The sequence below is a fragment of the Meleagris gallopavo genome, chromosome 1 (assembly GCF_000146605.3).
Source record: "Meleagris gallopavo isolate NT-WF06-2002-E0010 breed Aviagen turkey brand Nicholas breeding stock chromosome 1, Turkey_5.1, whole genome shotgun sequence".
Taxonomy (NCBI): domain Eukaryota; kingdom Metazoa; phylum Chordata; class Aves; order Galliformes; family Phasianidae; genus Meleagris; species Meleagris gallopavo.
The window spans coordinates 75,117,746-75,137,265 of record NC_015011.2 but is presented as its reverse complement, the minus strand read 5'-3'; the positions used below and the strand labels follow the sequence as shown (position 1 = coordinate 75,137,265).

The 19,520-nt window shown below is 42.4% G+C and overlaps 3 protein-coding genes and 1 long non-coding RNA gene across 7 annotated transcripts in view; 2 read left to right on the top strand and 2 right to left on the bottom strand.

The window, feature by feature from the left end:
• The window catches only part of LOC100544165 (rap1 GTPase-activating protein 1), a 42,622-nt gene extending 34,533 nt beyond the window's left edge, over window positions 1-8,089 (bottom strand). Inside the window, exon 1 of the mRNA XM_019617907.2 lies at window positions 7,990-8,089. The gene's annotated coding sequence lies outside the window, so the exon portion shown is untranslated. The remainder of the gene's footprint in view (window positions 1-7,989) is intronic.
• Window positions 1,815-6,910, top strand: TMEM139 (transmembrane protein 139). 4 transcript variants are annotated; one of them, XM_010717596.3, is made up of 4 exons: window positions 1,826-1,921; window positions 2,171-2,321; window positions 3,211-3,519; window positions 4,818-6,910. In XM_010717596.3, the coding sequence occupies exons 3-4, from the start codon at window positions 3,272-3,274 to the stop codon at window positions 5,224-5,226; spliced, it is 657 nt and encodes a 218-aa protein (XP_010715898.1). In that variant the 5' UTR covers window positions 1,826-1,921; window positions 2,171-2,321; window positions 3,211-3,271; the 3' UTR covers window positions 5,227-6,910. The 4 variants fall into 4 exon arrangements, with proteins under 4 accessions (XP_010715907.1, XP_010715898.1, XP_031411524.1 ...); XM_010717605.3 differs by lacking the exon at window positions 2,171-2,321 and having other exon boundaries at window positions 1,815-1,921; XM_031555664.1 differs by lacking the exon at window positions 1,826-1,921 and having other exon boundaries at window positions 1,946-2,321.
• A 51-nt stretch (window positions 8,090-8,140) lies between the features above and the next one.
• Window positions 8,141-19,520, top strand: part of CASP2 (caspase 2) — a 28,403-nt gene continuing 17,023 nt past the window's right edge. Inside the window, exon 1 of the mRNA XM_010717619.3 lies at window positions 8,141-8,532. Within this exon, the coding sequence (XP_010715921.1) occupies window positions 8,383-8,532 (150 nt within the window). The 5' untranslated portion in view covers window positions 8,141-8,382. The remainder of the gene's footprint in view (window positions 8,533-19,520) is intronic.
• LOC109368914 lies at window positions 9,321-16,891 on the bottom strand. The gene is made up of 2 exons (XR_002117417.1): window positions 16,855-16,891; window positions 9,321-9,831 (listed from the first exon to the last, which is right to left on the bottom strand). It is a non-coding gene; the product is annotated as an uncharacterized LOC109368914 (long non-coding RNA).

Genomic DNA, 19,520 nt, shown 5'->3' with positions numbered 1-19,520 from the left:
TTATTTTAGCATTTTTAGCATTTTTCACAATGGTATTTCATAACTATGTCTATAAATACTTCAAAAAATGGTAACCAATCAAAATTACTCCAAATATTTTCAGCAAAAACTATTTATTTTTTACCTATCCACAAATAGAACATTTCCAATCAGAAGTAGCTGTCTAGTGAATAATGAAAATTTTTTCACCTCTGTAACTTTCTCCTAACTTAGCAAACTTAGCTAACTTAGCAAAGGTCCTGCCCCAGAGCTGTTTCTACATGCCTCCTCCCAGCAGCAGATCATGCTGAAGGTTGCAGTGCCTGAGTTCTCTGTAGAAGAAAGACTGTGGAAGGATAAGTAATTCAAATTAGGATTCAACAGTATTCAGTGTCCACACTGGAGCTGGAAGTTACCTAAAGGCTTCAATCTGAGCTATCAACACCTGACATAATTAATAAGCTTTGCTGAGGACAAGGCGAGTCTTAGATTCTACAGCACAACACAGTGTGTTTTAATTTCCTCCTCAACCTGGTAGAATTCAAATCATTTTTCTCCGAGGAACAATTTTACAACTACCAGTCTATAAGCCGCCTGGTGAGAAAGAGTTTGTTGTCTGTAGTCAGGTATCAGATTCCACTCATTCATGTTTTCGTACAGAGAAACTGGGAAAACAATTCTGTCCAATCCTTATAAGCAGTTAAGGTGTTCTCACCATTAGGCAAACAGAAAAAATTGTAAGAAACAAACTGTTTTTCCCATGATTTTGCAAGATGATAATCTTGCAAAATGGCACGCATACACCAGAAGCCTGACTTCTTTCTCTTCATGTGGCTGTTAAGCCTTTCATCTTCACTGAAATTTTCTCAAAAGTTAAGAATGGGTAACAGAGAGAGCTGAAAATCCTTTATCTGTCAGCGGCCAAAATGCAAATTATAAGGGAAAAGAATATTAGAAACTTAGAAACATAAACAAGTACAGGCTGGAAGGAAAGATCACTGGCTGAAGCTCCCTCAGAAAGCAAGGCCTTGAACTTAGCTGAGTCTTCCAGCCAAGATGATTCAACCACAACCACTTCCCTGGGCAAGTAACAGCAACATTTAATTGTTCTCACATTGAAAACTTTCTTTCTCACGTCCAGAAGACACTCCTCCTCTTCCCTATTGCCTCTTGCCTGTAACATTCATCCTTGTGACGAGTACCATCATCCTCTCTGCAACTACCTACAAAGTATTGGTAAACGTTGATAGACACTCCCAACCTGCCCAAGCTTCCTATTTTCTAGGCTATAAAACTCAGTTCCTTAACCTTTCTTAAGCTGATGAGCTCTCCAACACTCAAATCATCTTCGTGACAGTTGACACCCAATTGTTCAATTTGTCTCTTGAACTGGGAGGAGCAACAATGAATATTAATTAAGAAGCAATCAGTAGTAGAGCATACTCATATTACAGATTACAGTCATATTACAGTCAGCTCATACAGGTAATTTATATTTAGCATTTGAAAACTGCCAATGCTTTTCAGACATACAATTAAGGTATAGATGATAACAGACTTCAAGAAGTAATTCAGAACCTGCTCTGGTAAGTATGAGTATTCCCCATTCCCAGATATACCTTGGGAGTAAAAAGGATTTTAACCTAGCCCTCTGTGAAGTAATAAGCATAATAACCTGTACCCTTTTTTTCCTTTCATTTGTAAAATCAAAGAAGTCATAAAACAATATCTCACATGTAGCACCCAATTAGGGTATAAAAACGTACACATTTACATTTTACAGAACTTGTAAATAGATTTATATATGGGACATGTGACGTGGGTTGGGCCTGCTGTCCTTCCTGCTTTGTGAGGCAGAGATCCAAGATCCTGCTGCTGCATGTAGAGAATGTAGATTTCAGGGCAGAGTTTCTCTCATGAAAGTACAGCAGACCAAACACAGGTAAGCACTCCCCCACTGTTCACTCCGCCCTCTTTTCTAATGAATTTCCTGCTTTTGTGGGACAGATCTGGAAGGGCTGAAAAAGAGTAGAAGGTATGTGATCTGCTAGAAATTGTTTTTGAGTCAGAATCTGGAAAAGTGAGGTTCTATGTTCCTGTACTTGTACAATCTTCCTATGATACGTACCTTCCAATATCCACCAGCTTCCAGCTTTTACTTTCAACATAAATCTTCCTCATCTCCCTAAAGGAAAACTCAGGAGGAAGGGAGAGTTTTTATTGCTGTTCTGTCCTAAGGACAGAAGGGGAAGGAGCAGGGACAGAAGAGCTTGCATATATTCCCTTGTGATGAAGAGAGAAGTTAAAACATGACTGTTACAACCTACCAAATCCTCCCTCAGGTAAGTGTGTTCTTAAAGTCGACAGTAGACAAGGTAGCAAAAAAGTAATCTGTTTAGAAAGAATGTGCTTATATGTAGGATATATGTTAGTGTAAACACATGCAAGATGATTTATTAATCAGAATATTTTTTGAACACCACACATTCCTGGTATTTGCTCCACATTGACTGTACAGAGCAACTGCTTTATTTTTCAGAGAAACGGGGTTTGGAACTAAGGACAGGAAGGGCACTGGTGTTTGCGAATAGAGTGGTGCAACAAAGCACATCAAAGAAAAAAATTGAAGAGACAGTCTTATACTAAAATGTCTGCATTTTGCAAAAACTGACATAATGCAGCTACATCTAGAACCTAATGTAATATTATTCTAAAATGCTACACAGTTGTTTATAATGCTACACAGAAAACAATTTACTGAGGCAGGGAGCTCCATTAATAAGGCTACATATTTTACCATGATCTGATCTAGTATCTGAATGTTCGCTAATGTACTAGAATAAAACTTGTCTATCACTTTTATGTAAAGTGCACAGCCTCAAGTTTTCATTCTAGACTTCTGGAATAGGTAACTGCAACTTTTTAGATAAGCCTGCCAGTAAGTGCTGATGGTCTATTTATTCCTTTTATGTCTTGCAACTGCAAGTCCAAGCATTCCTATTAATTCAAGAAGCATTCTCATAAAATACTCTAGTACATTTACACTAGCATGTATTTATGCATAGATTTCCCAGGCTTACTGTGCATGTCTATAGCTGCATGTTCTCATGATGGACTGAACTCGCGTATATAGGGTATTTTGGTCATGATACTGATAACATGTTTGCACGCTCATGTTTCAAGCTGAAAAAGACTCCTGGCTTACTCTTATCTTTTTTAAATCTTCCACAGATGTCTATCCCCTTAACTTCTAATCTGTTCTCACATATCTACTACCACCATCCACTATACCATGTGGTTAGAAGCACACTGGAAGAACATCCGTCAAGCCCTGCTGCTTCTTTTCACTGCTGCTCTTCTCATTGGGGTCACCATGCTAGCCATTTCATCCAACATTAATCCAGTAGGCTACTTCTTCCTGGGGGTAGGTGGAGTGTGCCTGACTGGCTATTTGCTGAGTGTGTTTGTTGAGTGTTACCTGAAGAATCAGCATCAACATGACACAAATGAGATACCTCCAAACAGTCAAAGCCAAGAGGGGTAAGCACTATTTCTTTTCTTACTTTAACTATCTCTCCTCAAGCACGGCCATTTTACGTATTGTTTTGCCAACCTTCCCCTAGGAAATTAAACACAAAAACCATTCCAAAAGACAAAAGGGTTTTCCTGTATTAATATTGCACAGGTTGCAAGTACTCGTGCCACGGATCTCTTTTATCTTGTCCAAAATTATTTTTGTCCCCCTTCACAATGATTTACGAACAATTTCCCAAGTTACGAAGGTTAAAAAATCAGGCTGTTTTACCTTCCATTGAGTAATTGACTCCTACCAAACAATGAGTCAGACAAGGAAAAAGAAAAAAATGCCAAGGTAATACTGAATCTCAGGTGGATTTAGTTCTCTAAACCTTATCTCTAGAGCAACTGTTCCTTGGTAAACTTTTAAAAAAGAACCTGTAACTGGGTGTGTTTCCAGTCTTTAAAAAAAAAAAACATTTGACACTAGTAGGCTCAGACTTTGAGAGGCTCTGAATACTTCCACATCTTTCTGGCTTCTTTTGCAGGTTACTCAGTATGATTAATTTTATCCCAATTCACCTACCGTGGTTGAAGAGTTTATCTGTATATTTGCTTCCTTAGCCATATAATCCAGACAATCATTACTCAGCTCCATAAGTTGCTTACAGTTATCAGACACAGGGTATTGTAGGAGTGCTCTTACATATTTATTTCTAGGAAGTATATGAGAAAGAAACTTTGGCTTTGCTAGCTTAGTAGAAGAAAACTGCTACCTACTTATTTAAAAATACGACCTAAAAGATAAGAAGTTTCTAAAGTAGCACATTTCTCTGTAGACATTTCTCTTCAGACCTTGCTTCAATTAAGTGAAAATACTTATGTTTCTCTTAACTTATTTAAGAACTCATTTATGAATACTGAGCTAATGTATTACAACAGAGATTTAAAAAAAAAAAAGAAACACGGCTCTGTTTTTGATAAATAATTTGTAATTAGCAATTCTTAGTAATACATTTAAATAAGTGGATATCAAGATAAGCCTAATATACTGAACTGAACGGTGTTAGTTTTTTGGTTTTTTTTAATTTTTCTGCTAATAGTGGGAAAATGAGCCAAATAGACCAGGAGGCAAGCTGGCTGGACAAGTGAGCAAGTGCAATAGCAGAATATCACATACAATAATACCGCAGGAGATATCCTGCCCCAGTCCTACCTACTGATTGAAGCATGGTCCCTATTCTGTGTTATCCAACTACATGCCTCTGCATTAAAATTGAAATGAAAGACCACAGTAACTGACATTCTGCTTCTATGCATAGGATAAATGCTGCCTATGAAGCACCTACATACGAGGAGGTGATGACTATGTCAGTGCCAGCAATATGGACAATAGCATCCAATCCAGGCTCAGTGCCCTCACCACTGAGCGAACCTCCCCCTTATAATGTCGTTATTGAATCAAATGCCCACGGAGAGACTGCGGTGGTAATTCCTGGGGTCTCAGTGGCATCAGGCATAAGAAGCACCTCCGAGACAGACAGAGACTCCAGGATACACTTGCAACTGGTTCTGCCCCCAAGCCAGCAGCGCTTTGTTTCAGACACCAATGAAGTGAAAGGTAATGCAGATAGGTATGAGCCACTGGAACCACTCACTCCACCACCTGCTTATGAGAGTGCCATCAATGACGAGGTCTTTGAAGATGCTTTCCAGCCCTCCGTATTATGATTAATTCCACTTTCTATGAATGCAGGAACAAACATTCACCTTGATATATTGTCTTTCCATTCTTTGAAGCAAAGCTGAACTAGCACCTAATTCACTAGAGCCCTTTTCCACAAAATATAACTCACTGCAATACCACAGTGCCTCATCTTGGCACAAGATAAACAAAGCCACAGAAAAGAACGTTGTGATATACAGCAGCAACTCAAACTGGAGATGCACCTTTTGCGGGGAAGAACGTTAATTGTAAAGAAAGACAACCTGCATCAGAAAGGAGAGGAACAGAAGCATTACAAACAGCAGCATCACAGAGCACTGCGATCATCAACCACCCTACATTTCTTACTGAGAGACTGAGACTGCGCTTCCATGATTATAAATGTGTTGGTACAACACACATTTACTTTCTGTGCTGTTTGTTGCCACCTCTCTGCTGCACTCCCACCACTGCTTCTTTAGTTGTGCTGTGACTTAGAAGAGGGTGGCCGTGCTCATTTGAAAGCTAGCACCACCTAGTACCTACCACTTCATTGCTAACCAGCTTGAGGTTGAAAAGCTCACAGCAGGAATGGGATTATAATATTACACATGCTGTTCAGAAGGTTCTTAACCTACAAAGCCTCTAGACTGTTGACTGGAGGAAGACAATAGCATTTTTTTCTCCCTCTGAGAGAGGGAGAACATATTCTCTGTCTGGAGCACCAATTTTTACAGCTCTACAGGAGAGTTCATTTATGTTACAGTGCAGGCTCAAACAGACGGCTCAAGATACGTCATTGTCATCATGGCACACATCAGTGTAAAAAGATCAACTACTTGAGTTCATTTTAACAACCTCATGCATGGAGGTTTCTTTCCGGAACCTGAAAAGGACCAGCCTCTCCATCAAGGCTGTGACTGCAGCAGAGAGCACTTGCAAATAGGAGCCACAAAGCACAGATGGCCTTCATCAAGACAGCTCTCCTTTTGAGCCAGGTTTGAGCTCTCTCCATTAGCGGTGCTAAACAGTGTTTTTAAATGGGCCAGTTAAACTATTAGGATCTGCAGCGCTAAAGTGGTTTGCAGTATGCAAAGAGACACTGAGATCTGACGAATGTCAAAGTTTTTCAAAAACAGAGAAAAATGGTCATCCAAATCTCCTTATGATTGAGAATAACCATCATCACAGCATTGTTTCCTACGACTACAACATTTTTCACTCATATCATAAGCTAAAAGCAAATAAATTATTTCTTATTGCTTGATTCTTTATAGTTGAAAGGAAAAAAAAAGTCGTATGTTGTTTATAAATAAACAGGAATAAATCAGAAATATCTGTTGGCATTGATACTAATTATTAAGCTTGCTCATGTTTGTTGGTGGATACCCTGCCCTGCAATTTGTTTAGAGAACAGAGCTGTATCTCTGAACCAAGGAGATAAGGAAGCTCTGATGAGTCTTTGTAATGAGGAAATAGGAGATCCTGCTTGGAATTGGTCACTGAATATGTAACACACTTCTGGGAAACTTCAGCATACATAACATGACTCTGAGAAACTTCTGCATACGTACACATCTTTAAATATTTCTGCATATGTAACACCAGTTACGTATATAAGCTGAAGATCTTTTTTGCAACCTATGTATGATAGGAGAATTACCCCTATGCATCCAACACTACTATTAAAGAATGTCTGCTTTCTAATACTCCACTTCGAGTCTCAGAGAGTTCCCTCATAGACCATCTTACGGTATCACCATTATGCTTACTTAATAACACTGGCTTAGAAAAAGAGGAGTTGCTGCAATTCTAAACCTTCAGCTAAGTCACTTCATTACCAGTAGAGATGAAGCAGCTATGATACCTATATTGTAACGGTAATATGAGAGGCAAGTTCATTGGTAATGTTTACAGATGGATCATCACATAATCATAGAGTGGCCTGGACTGGAAGGGACCTCAAGGATCATGAATCTCCAACACCCCCCACCACCACCACCCCGCCACAGGCAGGGCCACCAACCTCCCCATTTAATACTAGACCAGGCTGCCCAGGGCCCCATCCAACCAGGCCTTGAACACCTCCAGGGATGGGGTGTTCCAACCTAAATCTTCCCTCTCTCAACTTAAAGCCATTGCCCCTTGTCCTGCTGTTATCTACCCTTGGCAAGAGTTGACTCCCCTCCTGTTTGTAGGCTCCCCTGAGGCACTGGAAGGAGGTCACCTTGCAACCTTCTCTTCTCCAGGCTGAACAAGCCCAGCTCCCTCAGCCTGTCTTCGTGGGGGAGGTGCTCCAGCCCTCTCATCACCTTTGTAACCCTCCTCTGGACCATCTCTAACATCTCCCTGTCTTTCTCATATTGGGGGCCCCAGACCTGGATGCAGTACTCCATCCAGATGGGGCCTCACAAAAGGCAGAGTAGAGAAGGACAGACACCTCCCACTCCCTGCTGCCCCCCCCTCTTCTGAAGGAGCCCAGGGCACCATTTGCTTTCCGAGCCGTAAGAGCACACTGCTGGCTCACGTTCAGTTTTTCATCCACAGCTGTACTACACAGGAATGGAGACTTTCATGGCCTAAGCTGAGCGGCCCAGGATTTTTCTCAAACTGATAGGAGTCAGAAAGAAGTGCAGGTGACCAACACACACAAAAACTAGCCAGAAGACAGACAAAAAAAAAAAAAGTCACTGGTTACAGTCGCTAAGGTTTTGTTTTCTTAAACCATAAAGGCGATTAAAGCTTTCCAGCTTCTGTAAAGCTTCCGCGCGTGAAACGGAAAAACGCACCTTCCACCTCAAAAGGTCGAACCGCCCTTTTTCCCCGCCGCCACGCCGAGGCAGGAAAGGGCGGGGAGCCATGTCGCTCTGCGCGCCTATCAGTCCTGGAGTTCCACGCTGAGCATGCGCGTAAAGGCGGAAGCCGCAGGGCCGCGGGGAAGACGGTTCGGGAGGTGAGTGAGAGAGAGGCTGCGTTACGTCCGACGGCGGTAGCGGAAGAACGCGGTGCTTGGTGCCAGCGGGAGCCGGGGAGCCGTTGCCGTGTCTCATGCGGCCTTGGGAATCGACGGCGGAGGGCTTTTTCTGCCTGTTATCCGGCGGCGTCTTTCCCCCCGAGCAGAAAGCTGGGCCGGTTAAGGTCGGCTCTTGTCACGGAGTTGGGTTCCCCAGTCTTTTACCAGGATGCTGGGAGCGTGCGGCATGCAGCGATACCACCAGGAAGCTCTAAAGAAGAACCGGGTGATGCTGGCGAGAGAGCTGGTTTTAAAAGAGTTGATGGAACACATGATAGAGAAGGACATCATCACCATTGAGATGGTGGAAATGATACAGGTATGCAAATTAAATTCGATTGCTCTGTTAGCTTTATTTCTGCCTAAGCTCAGTGTCACTCTTGGTACCAGCAGTATAGTTAAATTCTTGTATTTCTTACCTGTGTGCCTAGTGTCATTGTTTGGACAACACATGCAACAGCATGGGTCTTTTTTGCAGCTTGCAGGAGCACTGGAAGCTGCTTTTGGCCATATGGGTTTTGTCTGATTTAGTAAATCACTGCCTTGTATGCTGGCCTGTAGCTATGACAGGCTGCTTTTCATGAGCCAGGGGAGTTCTTCTCACTGGGAGATAATTTGTCTTTCTTTCTTGCATTTGTAAAAGCAGGAAAAAAGAGCAAACAATTTCCAAAAGAATTCTGTGGGAGTGTACAAATGAATGTGTTATAAACTAGCTTGCTTTGGCACCTGTGCATCTTTTGCTCAAAGAATTTGTATTTCATGTCTTTTTTAAGTTGTATGATCTAAGACTATCAAATGACAAATATTTCTCACAAGCTTTTCTTACTTATGCTGAGCAACACGTACTAGAATCATACTTGAAAGGGACCCTCAAGGATCATGAAGTTCAACTTCTGTCTCCACACAGGAATTCAAAGCCTGTGTTTGAGTGTCCAAACAATTCTTGAACTCCAGCAGCTTGGGACCATACCCACAACCCTGGGGAGCCTGTTCCAGGGCCCAGTACCCTCGGTGAAGAACCTTTTCCTAATCTCCAAACTGCTTATCCCTGATGCAGCTCCATGCTGTTCTCTTGGTTCCTGCCACTGTCACCAAAGAACAAAGATCAGTGCCTGTCCCTTGTCTCCCCTTGTGTGGAGCTGTAGGCTGCCATGAGGCCTCTCCTTAGCCTCCTCTTCTCTGAAGGCTAAACAAACCAAGGGGACTCAGCCATTCCTCATACATCTTGCCCTCCAGACTCTTCACCATCTTCGCAGCCCTCCTTTGGATTCTCTAATATTACTATGTCCTCCTTATGTTATGGCACACAGTGCTGGAGGTGAGGCCATGCAGAACAGAGTGGGACAAACTCTTCCCTTACCCAGCTGATAGTGCTGGGCCTGATGTACCCCAGGATATGTTTGGCCTTCTGGCTATCAGGGCACAATACTCGCACAGATTCAACTTGCCATCAGGCAGGACTTCCAGATGCTTCTCTGGAAGACTGTGCTCAGCTTTTCATCCTGCAGTTTGTACATAGAACTGCGATTGCCGTGTTCCAATACTGAATCCAGCACTTGCTCTTCTTAAACTTCATGCAATTGGTGATTGTTCAGCTCCCAAGTTTGTCAAGATCTCTCTGTAGGGCAGAGGTAATTGGAAAAACTTTTGGATTGGCCATAGACATTCTGTAACACACTGAAAACGGTACAGGCTGGAGCAATAGGTCTTCAAAGAGAAAGCAAACTGTATAAGAAATGAGTGAAAGCATGCACTTTAAGGCTAACGTAAGCACTTGATACACTATTTGTAATGTAAGATTGAGGATCTTGTCTGAAGGACAGATTCTAAAAAATAGAATTTTTTTGGTTGATTCAAGAGCAGATGGCATGAATCTGACACTAACAAGTTTTTGAAAGGAATGAAAAAATAACTTTTTGATGATTTTTGACTGAGTGTGTGTCAAAAGATAACACGCCAAGTCATGACAGATGCAGGCATTCTTGTCTTAAGTATCTCCAATCCCTAGTGAAAGAAAACAAAGATAATAAGTGTGAAAGTGGAGAGTGATGCAAGAACTAATGAAGTATGAGTGGTGAGTAGAAATATTCAGTTGCTGACCTGGAGGTAGAAGGAGAGGAAAAAAATAATAAATTTTCTCAAAGGTAGGTTAATACCAAATACAGTAATCTTTTAGAAAATACCACCATATCGAACAAATCTTAAACTGAGACTGAGGGGGCGGGGGGGTCTTCCCTTACAGATATATCTGAGTAAAAGAAGCTGCAGCAATACTTATTAATGGATAATCAACAAGGAGGAAATTTTAGAATGGAAGAGTTAGGTAAATAGTACACTTTCTAAGCAAATGTGAGAGCTTAGCTGTGAATAGAAGTAGCAACCTGAGCAAGAGAACAAAGTGTCTTGAACTACTGTTTCAGCATATCAGCATATGAAATTGGAAATTACAGTGAAAACAGAAATGTGACAGGGACATGAGGAATGTATTCACAACTGAAACCAGTAGTACTGTAAAATATGTATTGTACTAGAAAATGTAGAAATGAGGGGAGTGCTTGCAGAATACTTTTTATCTATTGTAGAGTAGTAGTAGTAACATTCATTAAAATAAAAGATCTTTTAAGTCAATAAGCACATCTACTGTGAATTTGCAATAGTCTTCCTCTCTCTGGCTCAAATATAAGCAAAGGACTTAAGTACACTGTTAAGTAGACTTCTCTAGTGCTCTTAAGTATCTTTATCAGTCACATAGACAGTGAGATTGAGTGTACCCTCAGCAAGTTTGTTGATGACACTATGCTGAGTGGTGCAGTTGCCATAACAGAAGGAAGGGATGCCATCCAGAGGGGCCTGGACAAGCTTGAGAAGTGAACCCACACGAACTTAGTGAGATTCAACAAGGCCAAGCGCAAGGTGTTGCACTTGAGTCAGTGAGATCTCAGTTGTGTATACAGACTAGGAGAAGAAACTCATTGAGAGCAGCCCTGCAGCAAAAGGACTTAAAAGGATCTAGTGGACAAAAAGTTTGATAAAAGTCAGCAGCATGCATTCGCAGCCCAGAAGGCCAGCTGTACCCTGGACTGCATCAAAAGAGAGGTTGTCAGCAGTGGGAGGGAGGTGATTATCCCCTTCTGCTCTACCCTCATGAGGCCCCATCTGGATTACCACATCCAGGCTAGGAGACTTCAATACAAGAAAGATGTGGAGCTGTTGGAGTGGGTCCAGAGGAGAGCTAAAGAAATGATCAGACAGGTGGAGAACCTTTACTATGAAGAAAGGCTGAAGGAGCTGGACTTCTCCAGCTCAGAGAAGAAAAGGCTCTGGGGAGACCTCATTCTGGTCTTCCAGTACTTAAAGGGAGCTTATAAGCAGGAGGGAGACTGACTTTTTACACTGTCTGATAGTGGTAGAACAAAGGGGAATGGTTTTAAACTAAGATAAAGGAGATTTGGATTAGATACTAAGAGGACATTTTTCACTCAGAGGGTTGTAAGGTATTGGAACAGGATGCCCAGAGAAGCTCTGGGTGCTTCATTCCTGGAGGTGATCAAGACCAGGTTGGATGGGACCCTAGGTAGCCTAATTTAGTGGGTACCAATCCTGCCCATAGCATGGATTCAAACTAGATAATTTTTTAAAGTCCCCTCCAACCCAAGCCATTCTATGATTCTTGAAAACCTATAATACTGACAACTTTGTAACTTAGTGGAAATACCAGTAGAGAAATGCCCTTGTGTCTGATGATAGAGCATAGGTTTTCCTGGGTTTGTGACTGTCTGGTTTCTGTGTCTTTCTAGCCACTCAAAGAATGAAAAGAGATCTGCATAAATAATTATGTTTAAAATCAAATAAGAATTGCACTAGTGGTGTGTGGGTTTTTATTTAAATTAAATGAAAGAGTAAACAAATTGGTTCTGTAATAGGGTACATCACTTAGACTTTCGTAATTTAAATGAAGTGAAATAGAACAAGGGGCCTGAGGAGATGAAGGTATGGGATTTAGAATCAAAGGTTGGAAGCAACCTTAAAGACAATTTAGTTCTAACCCTCTGTAGGGACATCTTCCACTAGACCAGGTTGTTTGAAGCCTTATCCAGCCAGGCCTTGGACACATCCAGGAATGGGGCTGCCACAGTTTCTTTGGGCAGACAGTTCCAGTGCCTTGCTACCCTTAGAGCAAAAAATTTCTTCCTAAATTATAATCCAGGTCTCCCTACTTCTAGTTCAAAACCATTGCCCCTTGTCCAAACACTACTCCCTTTGGTAAAGAGCCTCTCCCCATTATTCCTGTAGGTCCCCTTTAGGTAGTGGAAGGCCCCTGTAGTGTTTCCCCTGGGGCCTTCTTCAAGCTGAAGAACTCAACTCTCAGCTTGTCTTCATACTAGAGATGTGCAAGCCCTCTGATCTTCTTTGTTGCTCTCCCCCAGGCCCACACTAACAGGTCCATGTCTTTCTTATGCTGGGTTCCCCAGAGCTGAACACAGTATTCCAGGTGGGATCTCATGAAAGTGGAGTAGAGGAGGAGAATCACCTGCCTCAGCCTGTTAGGTACACTTCTTTCAATAAAGCCCAGGGTATGATTAACTTTCTGGGTTGCAAACACACATTGCAAGCTTGTATTCAGTTTTTCATCCAGCAGTATACTTAAATCCTTCTTTGCAGGGCAGCTCTCAATCCAGACAGTTTTCAGCCTGTATTTGTGTTCAGGATTGCCTTCCCCAGATGCAGAAGAACCCTACATTTGGTCTTGTTGAACTTCATGAGGTTTGTGTGGGCTCACCACTCAAGTCTGTCAAGATCTCTGTAAATGGCATCCCCTCTCTCTACAGAGCCAACTGTACAACTCAACTTGGTGTCATCCACAGGCTTTCTGAGGGTGAATTCAATCCCACTGTTTTTGTCACCAACAAGGATGTTAAATAGTGCCAGTCCCAATATCATCCCCTGATGAATACCATTTGTCACTGGTCTCCCCATGGGCACTTGAGTGTGACTTTCCAACTAATTCCTTAACTACTAAGTGACCTATCAGTTAAATCCACATCTCTCCAATTTAGAGACAAGATGTTGTGCTGAACAAGGTCAGATGTCTTGCAGAAGTCCAGGTAGATGACCTCAGTTCCTCTTCATTCATCTTCTTTCCCTTTTAAAGTTGGGGATTATATTTTCCCCTTTTCCAGTCACTGCAAACTTCAACACACAGCTACAATTCCTCACATATGATGGATAGTGGCTTAGTAACTTCATCTGCCAGTTTGCTCATAACCATCAAATGTGTCTTGTTAGGTCCCATGGTCTTGTGCACCTTTGCATTCCCTAAATAGTCACAAACCTGATTTCCTCCTACAGTGGGCAGTTCTTTCTCCCAACCCCCGACTTTGATTTCCATGAGTTAATGGATGTGGCTAAAGCACTTTCCCATGAAGGCTGAAGCAAAAAAGTAATTGAATACCCCAGCCTTCACCATATCATGAGTAACCAGCTTTGCCATTTCCTTCTAGACAGGTCTCATATTTTACCTAGTTTTCCTTTTATCATTGTCGTATCTATAGAAGTTTTTGTTGTTGCCCTTTATGTCCCTGGCCAGATGCAATTCTGGACTTTCCTGATTTGATCCCTACCTACTCAGACAGTGTCTCTGTTTTCAGCCAAGGCTACCTGTCATCATTTCTGCCTTCTCTAGTCTTCCTTTCTGAGTTTGGTTGGGAACTTCTGGTTCATCCATACAGGCCTCCCAGTATGTTTACCTGACTTCCTCTTTGTTGGGGTGCATCACTCATGAGTTTGGAGGAGGTAATCCTTAAATATTAGCCCGCTTTCTTGAGCCTCTCTTCCATGAAGGGCCTTATCCCTTGATTTTCTACAAAGGAGGTCCCTTAGAGACCAAAATCTTCTCTCCTGAAGTCTAGAGTTTCAAGTTTGCTGTGTAGCCTCCTCACTTTCCTAAGGACCTTGAACTTCACAGAATCACACAGAATTGTAGGGGTTGGAAGGGACCTCTAGAGATCATCGAGACCAACCCCCCTGCCAAAGCAGGTTCCCTACACCAGGTCACACAGGTAGGCGTCCAGGTGAGACTTGAATATCTCCAGAGAAGGAGACTCCACAACCTCCCTGGGCAGCCTGTTCCAGTGCTCCGTCACCCTCACCGTAAAGAAGTTCTTACACACATTCGTGCAAAACTTCCTATGCTGCAGCTTATGTCCATTTCCCCTTGTCCTGTCTCCACGTACCACTGAAAAGAGACTGGCCTCACCACTATGGCCGCCACACCTCAGATATTTATAAACCTGGATCAGGTCCCGTCTGTCTTCTTTTCTCAAGGCTAAACAGACCCAGTTCACTCAGCCTTTCTTCATAGGGGAGATGCTCCAGGCCCTTCACCATCTTTGTGGCCCTCCGCTGGACTCTTTCCAAGAGATCCCTGTCTTTTTTGTACTGGGGAGCCCAGAACTGGACACAGTACTTCAGATGAGGCCTTACCAGGGCAGAGGGGGAGGATCACCTCCCTCGACTAGCTGGACACGCTCTTTTTAATGCACCCCAGAATGCCATTCGCCTTTTGGCCACAAGGACACACTGCTGGCTCATGGCCAACCTGTCATCCACCAGGACGCCCAGGTCCCTCTCTGCAGAGCTCCTCTCCAGCAGCTCATCCCCCAGCCTGTATTGGTGCATGCAATTATTCCTCCCTAGGTGTAAGACTCTACACTTGCTTTTGTTGAACCTCATCCGGTTTCTTACTGCCCAGCTCTCCAGCCTGTCCAGGTCTCGCTGAATGGCAGCACAGCCTTCAGGCGTGTCAGCCAATCCTCCCGACTTCGTATCATCAGCAAACTTGCTGGGGGTGGCCACTATCCCCTCATCAAGGTCACTGATGAAGATGTTGAACAAGACCGGACCCAGCACAGACCCCTGGGGGACACCACTGGTTACAGGTCTCCAGCCAGACTCTGCACTACCAACGACAACCCTCAGCGCTCTGCCAGTCAGCCAGTTCTCAACCCACCTCACTGTCCACTCGTCTGTCCCACACTTCCTCAGCTTTGTTATAAGGATGTCGTGGGAGACAGTATCAAATGCCTTTCTAAAAATCAAGATAGATTACATCTACCGCTCTTCCCCCATCCACCCAGCATGTGACAGCATCATAGAAGGCCACCAGGTTGGTTGAGCACGACCTCCCCTTGGTGAACCCATGCTGACTACTCCTGATAACCTCCTTTTCTCCCAGTTGTCTGGAGATGGTATCCAGCACAAGCTGTTCCATCACCTTTCCAGGGACAGAGGTGAGGCTGACAGGCCTATAATTACCCAGATCTTCCTTCTTGCCCTTTTTGAAGACCGGAGTGACATTGGCTATCCTCCAGTCTTCAGGGACCTCCCCTGTTGTCCAGGACCTCTCAAAAATGATGGAGAGCGGTTCGGCAATGACCTCCGCCAGCTCTCTCAGTACACGTGGATGCACCCCATCAGGTCCCATGGACTTGTGCACCTTAGTACTGCCTAGGCGCTCACGCACGGACTTGTGCACCTTAGTACTGCCTAGGCGCTCACACACGTCCTCTTTCCTGACTAAAGGGAAGTCTCCCATTCCCCAGACCCTCTCACTAACCTCCAGGGTGTGGGATTCCTGCGGAAGAGCCTTTTCACTGAAGACGGAAGTAAAGAAGGCATTCAGTATCTCTGCCTTCTCAGCATCCCCCGTTACCAGAACCCCCCTCACTTAGTAAGGGGCCCACATTCTCTCTAGCTTTCCTTTTGCTGTTAACATACTTGAAGAAGCCTTTTTTATTATCCTTTATCACTTAGCTAGATTCAACTCCAGACAGGCTTTAGCCTTCCTCGTTGCATCCCTGCAGGCCCTGACTACATTCCTATATTCTTCCCAAGTGGTCAGACCCTTTTTCCACATTTCATGGACCTTCTTCTTTCCTTTGAGCTTGCGCATGAGCTCCTTGCTCATCCACACAGCTCTCCTGCCGCCTTTTCCCGATTTCTTGCTTACAGGGACACAGCAATCCTGAGCTTGGAAGAAGAGCTGTTTACTTCAGTATTTCATGGTGACTGCTGCCAAGGCTGCCCTTGAACTTTGTATTCCCCCACCTCCTTGTTGGTGAGAACAAGGTCCAGTGTGCACCTGTCCTCATTGGCGCCTCTATCACTAGAAGAGGGTTATCTTCAGTGTATCCCAGGAGGATTGTTTATGCCTTGCTATTTTGTCATTTCAAAAGATATCAGGGTGGTGGAAGACCCCTGTGAGGACTAGGGCTTGTGAATGTGAGACTGCTCCTGTCTGTCTATAGAGAGCATCATCCACTTGTTCTTCTGATCAGGTTGTTTGTAGCATCCTGCAACTATGATATCACCTATCCCTGCCCTCCTTTTAATCTTGAGCCATAAACTCAGTTAGCATCTCATCCATTCCAAGGAAAAACATCATGTACTGCATCTGGACCCTGACATAGAGGGCAATACTCCCTCTCATCTTCCCTGCCTGTACTTCCTAAAGAACATGTGTCCTTCTGTTCTAGTACTCCACTAGTGTAATTAATGAATATGAAGATATAATTATGAAGTAAACAAGAGAGTTTGACAAAGCAGATTATGATAACAAAATGAGAATAGATAGAATGCTTACCTGCATCCTGGGCTCACTACAAAACTCCAGAGAAGGGATCTCCAGAAGAGGTCCTTCTCCACTGGCAGTCAGCTCTTAAATGGGTCTAGGAGAGGTGGAGCCAGGCTCCACCCCTTGCAGCAGCACAGGTGAATTGCCTTCACCTGTGCTCCCAGGGCTGACTCATTGCTCGCCTTAGGTGATCAATCAGAGGTTCAGGCCATGATTCAGTATTTCCCATGCACTCCAGCCATAAGAGTGTGAGGTGCTAGACCAGTTCTGAAACTTACTTGTAATAATCAAGAGAAAGATGGGAAAGTAGGGTGTTTTAGGAAGAGCAACTGAAGACAGAGGTGTTTGAGACAGATGAAGAGTTTGCATGGAATGTGAAGAGTAAGCAGAGAGTCCATAGCTGAACACTGGAGAAGAATTAATAAACAGGCACAGCTTTCTTTGATGACCAAATAAGAGAAATTAAAAAACTGACAGGAATTAAATTGGTTCATTCTGAAAGGTACTAAATGATATGAGTTGTAAACTGCTGTTTTTAAAGTTAAATCTGAAGTCCTTCTTTAATGCCTTCTTGACAGAGCATTAGATGTTTCTCCAGAGCTCCAATATAGACCTTCAAAATTGCAGATACGATCGCTAGGACTTTGTTTTGCTTTTAAAACAAGTTGAACACTGTACTGTACTATAACTGCAAACTAGAAGATCATGGAGATCACGGCTGGCCAATATTTTGTCTTGTCTTGGCTGTATTGAGTGACGAGGAACTGCCTTGGACCACACATATATAAAAGATATAGTTAATTTAAGTAATTATCAAAACTTATTTATTTATTACTAAAACATTAACAAAGCAACAAAACATAAAACTAGTAGGGTATTTGACCTTGTTTTTGTGAAACTAATGCATCAGTGTCTGATTTGATGGCAGTGGTTGCAATTCCTAGTGAGTTCTCAAGATGTTTGTCAGAGATTTTTCTTGAAATTTTACTCTTCATCCTTGAAAATAGTTGTTCACAAATGTATACCTTCAGAAAGCAATGGCATGAATAAGGTATGATTGTGAAGTGAGAGATATTTTTCTCGGGTAAGACAAGGCTAATAAAAATGTTGTGAACAGATGTGATCAAATTTTTGAGTTGAATGTCTGATTGCAACTCTATATATTCCGTTTGTAAATTCATAGGTAATGCATTTGTGCCAACTGAAAATAGAGTTGCAAGTATATTTTTAAAATGATGATTTTTTTTTTCTGTAATCTCGGAACCTGTTCCTTTATCAAAATTGAAAGCAGGGCTGCATATTTTTCTCTGTTCACAGTACTGCATATAAAAACTACAAACTACATATAATTATTTGCCATAACTTGAGTTAGCACTGCAGTGTGCCCTGGTTCCCATGCCCTGGTTTCAACCCAGACAGAGCCAGTTGCGCACTGATATTTGACTGTTGCTGGGCAATGGATGTGCGCCTGGGGCTGGGCTGCTTGGCAGGGAAGAGCCACTGCCGTAATGGCACAGGGCAGGTAGCTCCTGCAGAATCAGCTGGTCCAGCCCGCGTGCAGCCCACAGCTGCAGTTTGAACGTTGCAGTTAGAGATACTTAAAGGCTTTGGGTTGATTAGTACACAGTAGTGAAGATATCACTTTGATTAGGATGTTTGTCAAAGGTATAAGGTATTCTGCATATATATTCTGATTCACTAATAAGACCCATACATTGGGATTTTGATAGAAGAATTGAAATCAGAGTTTATCATGCAAACCTTCATGTTATATAGATTATCAAGTTCGACTGAAGATGCAAAAATGAATTTAGGATATATTAGAAAATAAAATGGAAGGTGTCTATTATATGAAAACTTTACTTCTGAATGTTTGCTGAACATTATTTAGCATAACGTAAATAACAGCAGTGGAAGTTACCTCTGGGGGTACAGCACTTTGGGAGTTTAAGGAGGGGTTCAGGAAGAAGTCAACTGAAAGCTGACTATTGTACATACAAACTGCAGAACACAAATGTTATGAAATGTTCTTAACTTTTCAATATAACTTAATATCCAATTCTTGAGGTTAGCCTGTGTTCTTATTTATGATATATGCCTCAAAATCATAAACTATGAAGGCATAAGATGAAGAAAATTAATCATCTTGAGCTTGGCCTAAACTTCTGCAGATCTGCTAGAAAGGAAAAAAAAACAATAGGCACTTTAGAATATCAGCAGTCAATTTACCTTATTAGGTAAAATAAAATTCATTGGGCCTTCTTCAAAACATACATGAATGCAACTGGTTATCTTCTGCAGATTGATAGAGAACTGTTACTAGGGTAGAGGGACAAGTATTTTCATACCTGAAAGGCACAGGAGGGATTAGTGCATGCATTTCTATTAAAATAGTATTCAGAAAGGTGTAGTTTCTGTGAGATCAGGAAAGGGCGCTTGCATCCTCAAAAGGAATAAGACATTTATAAGAGGAGGCTAAAAGAGATTGACATTTTTACTTCAGCAAATCTAGATTTTAGTAAGAATTTTATTAAATAAGAAAAATGGCAGGAATTTGAAGCCAAGGGACATTGTTGATAGAAAACTAAATGCTATTAGCCAATCATGAATGAACATAGCTTGAAATTTCAGAATAGGTTCGTAAGCATTGGATCAAAAAGATTTGCATTCTCATT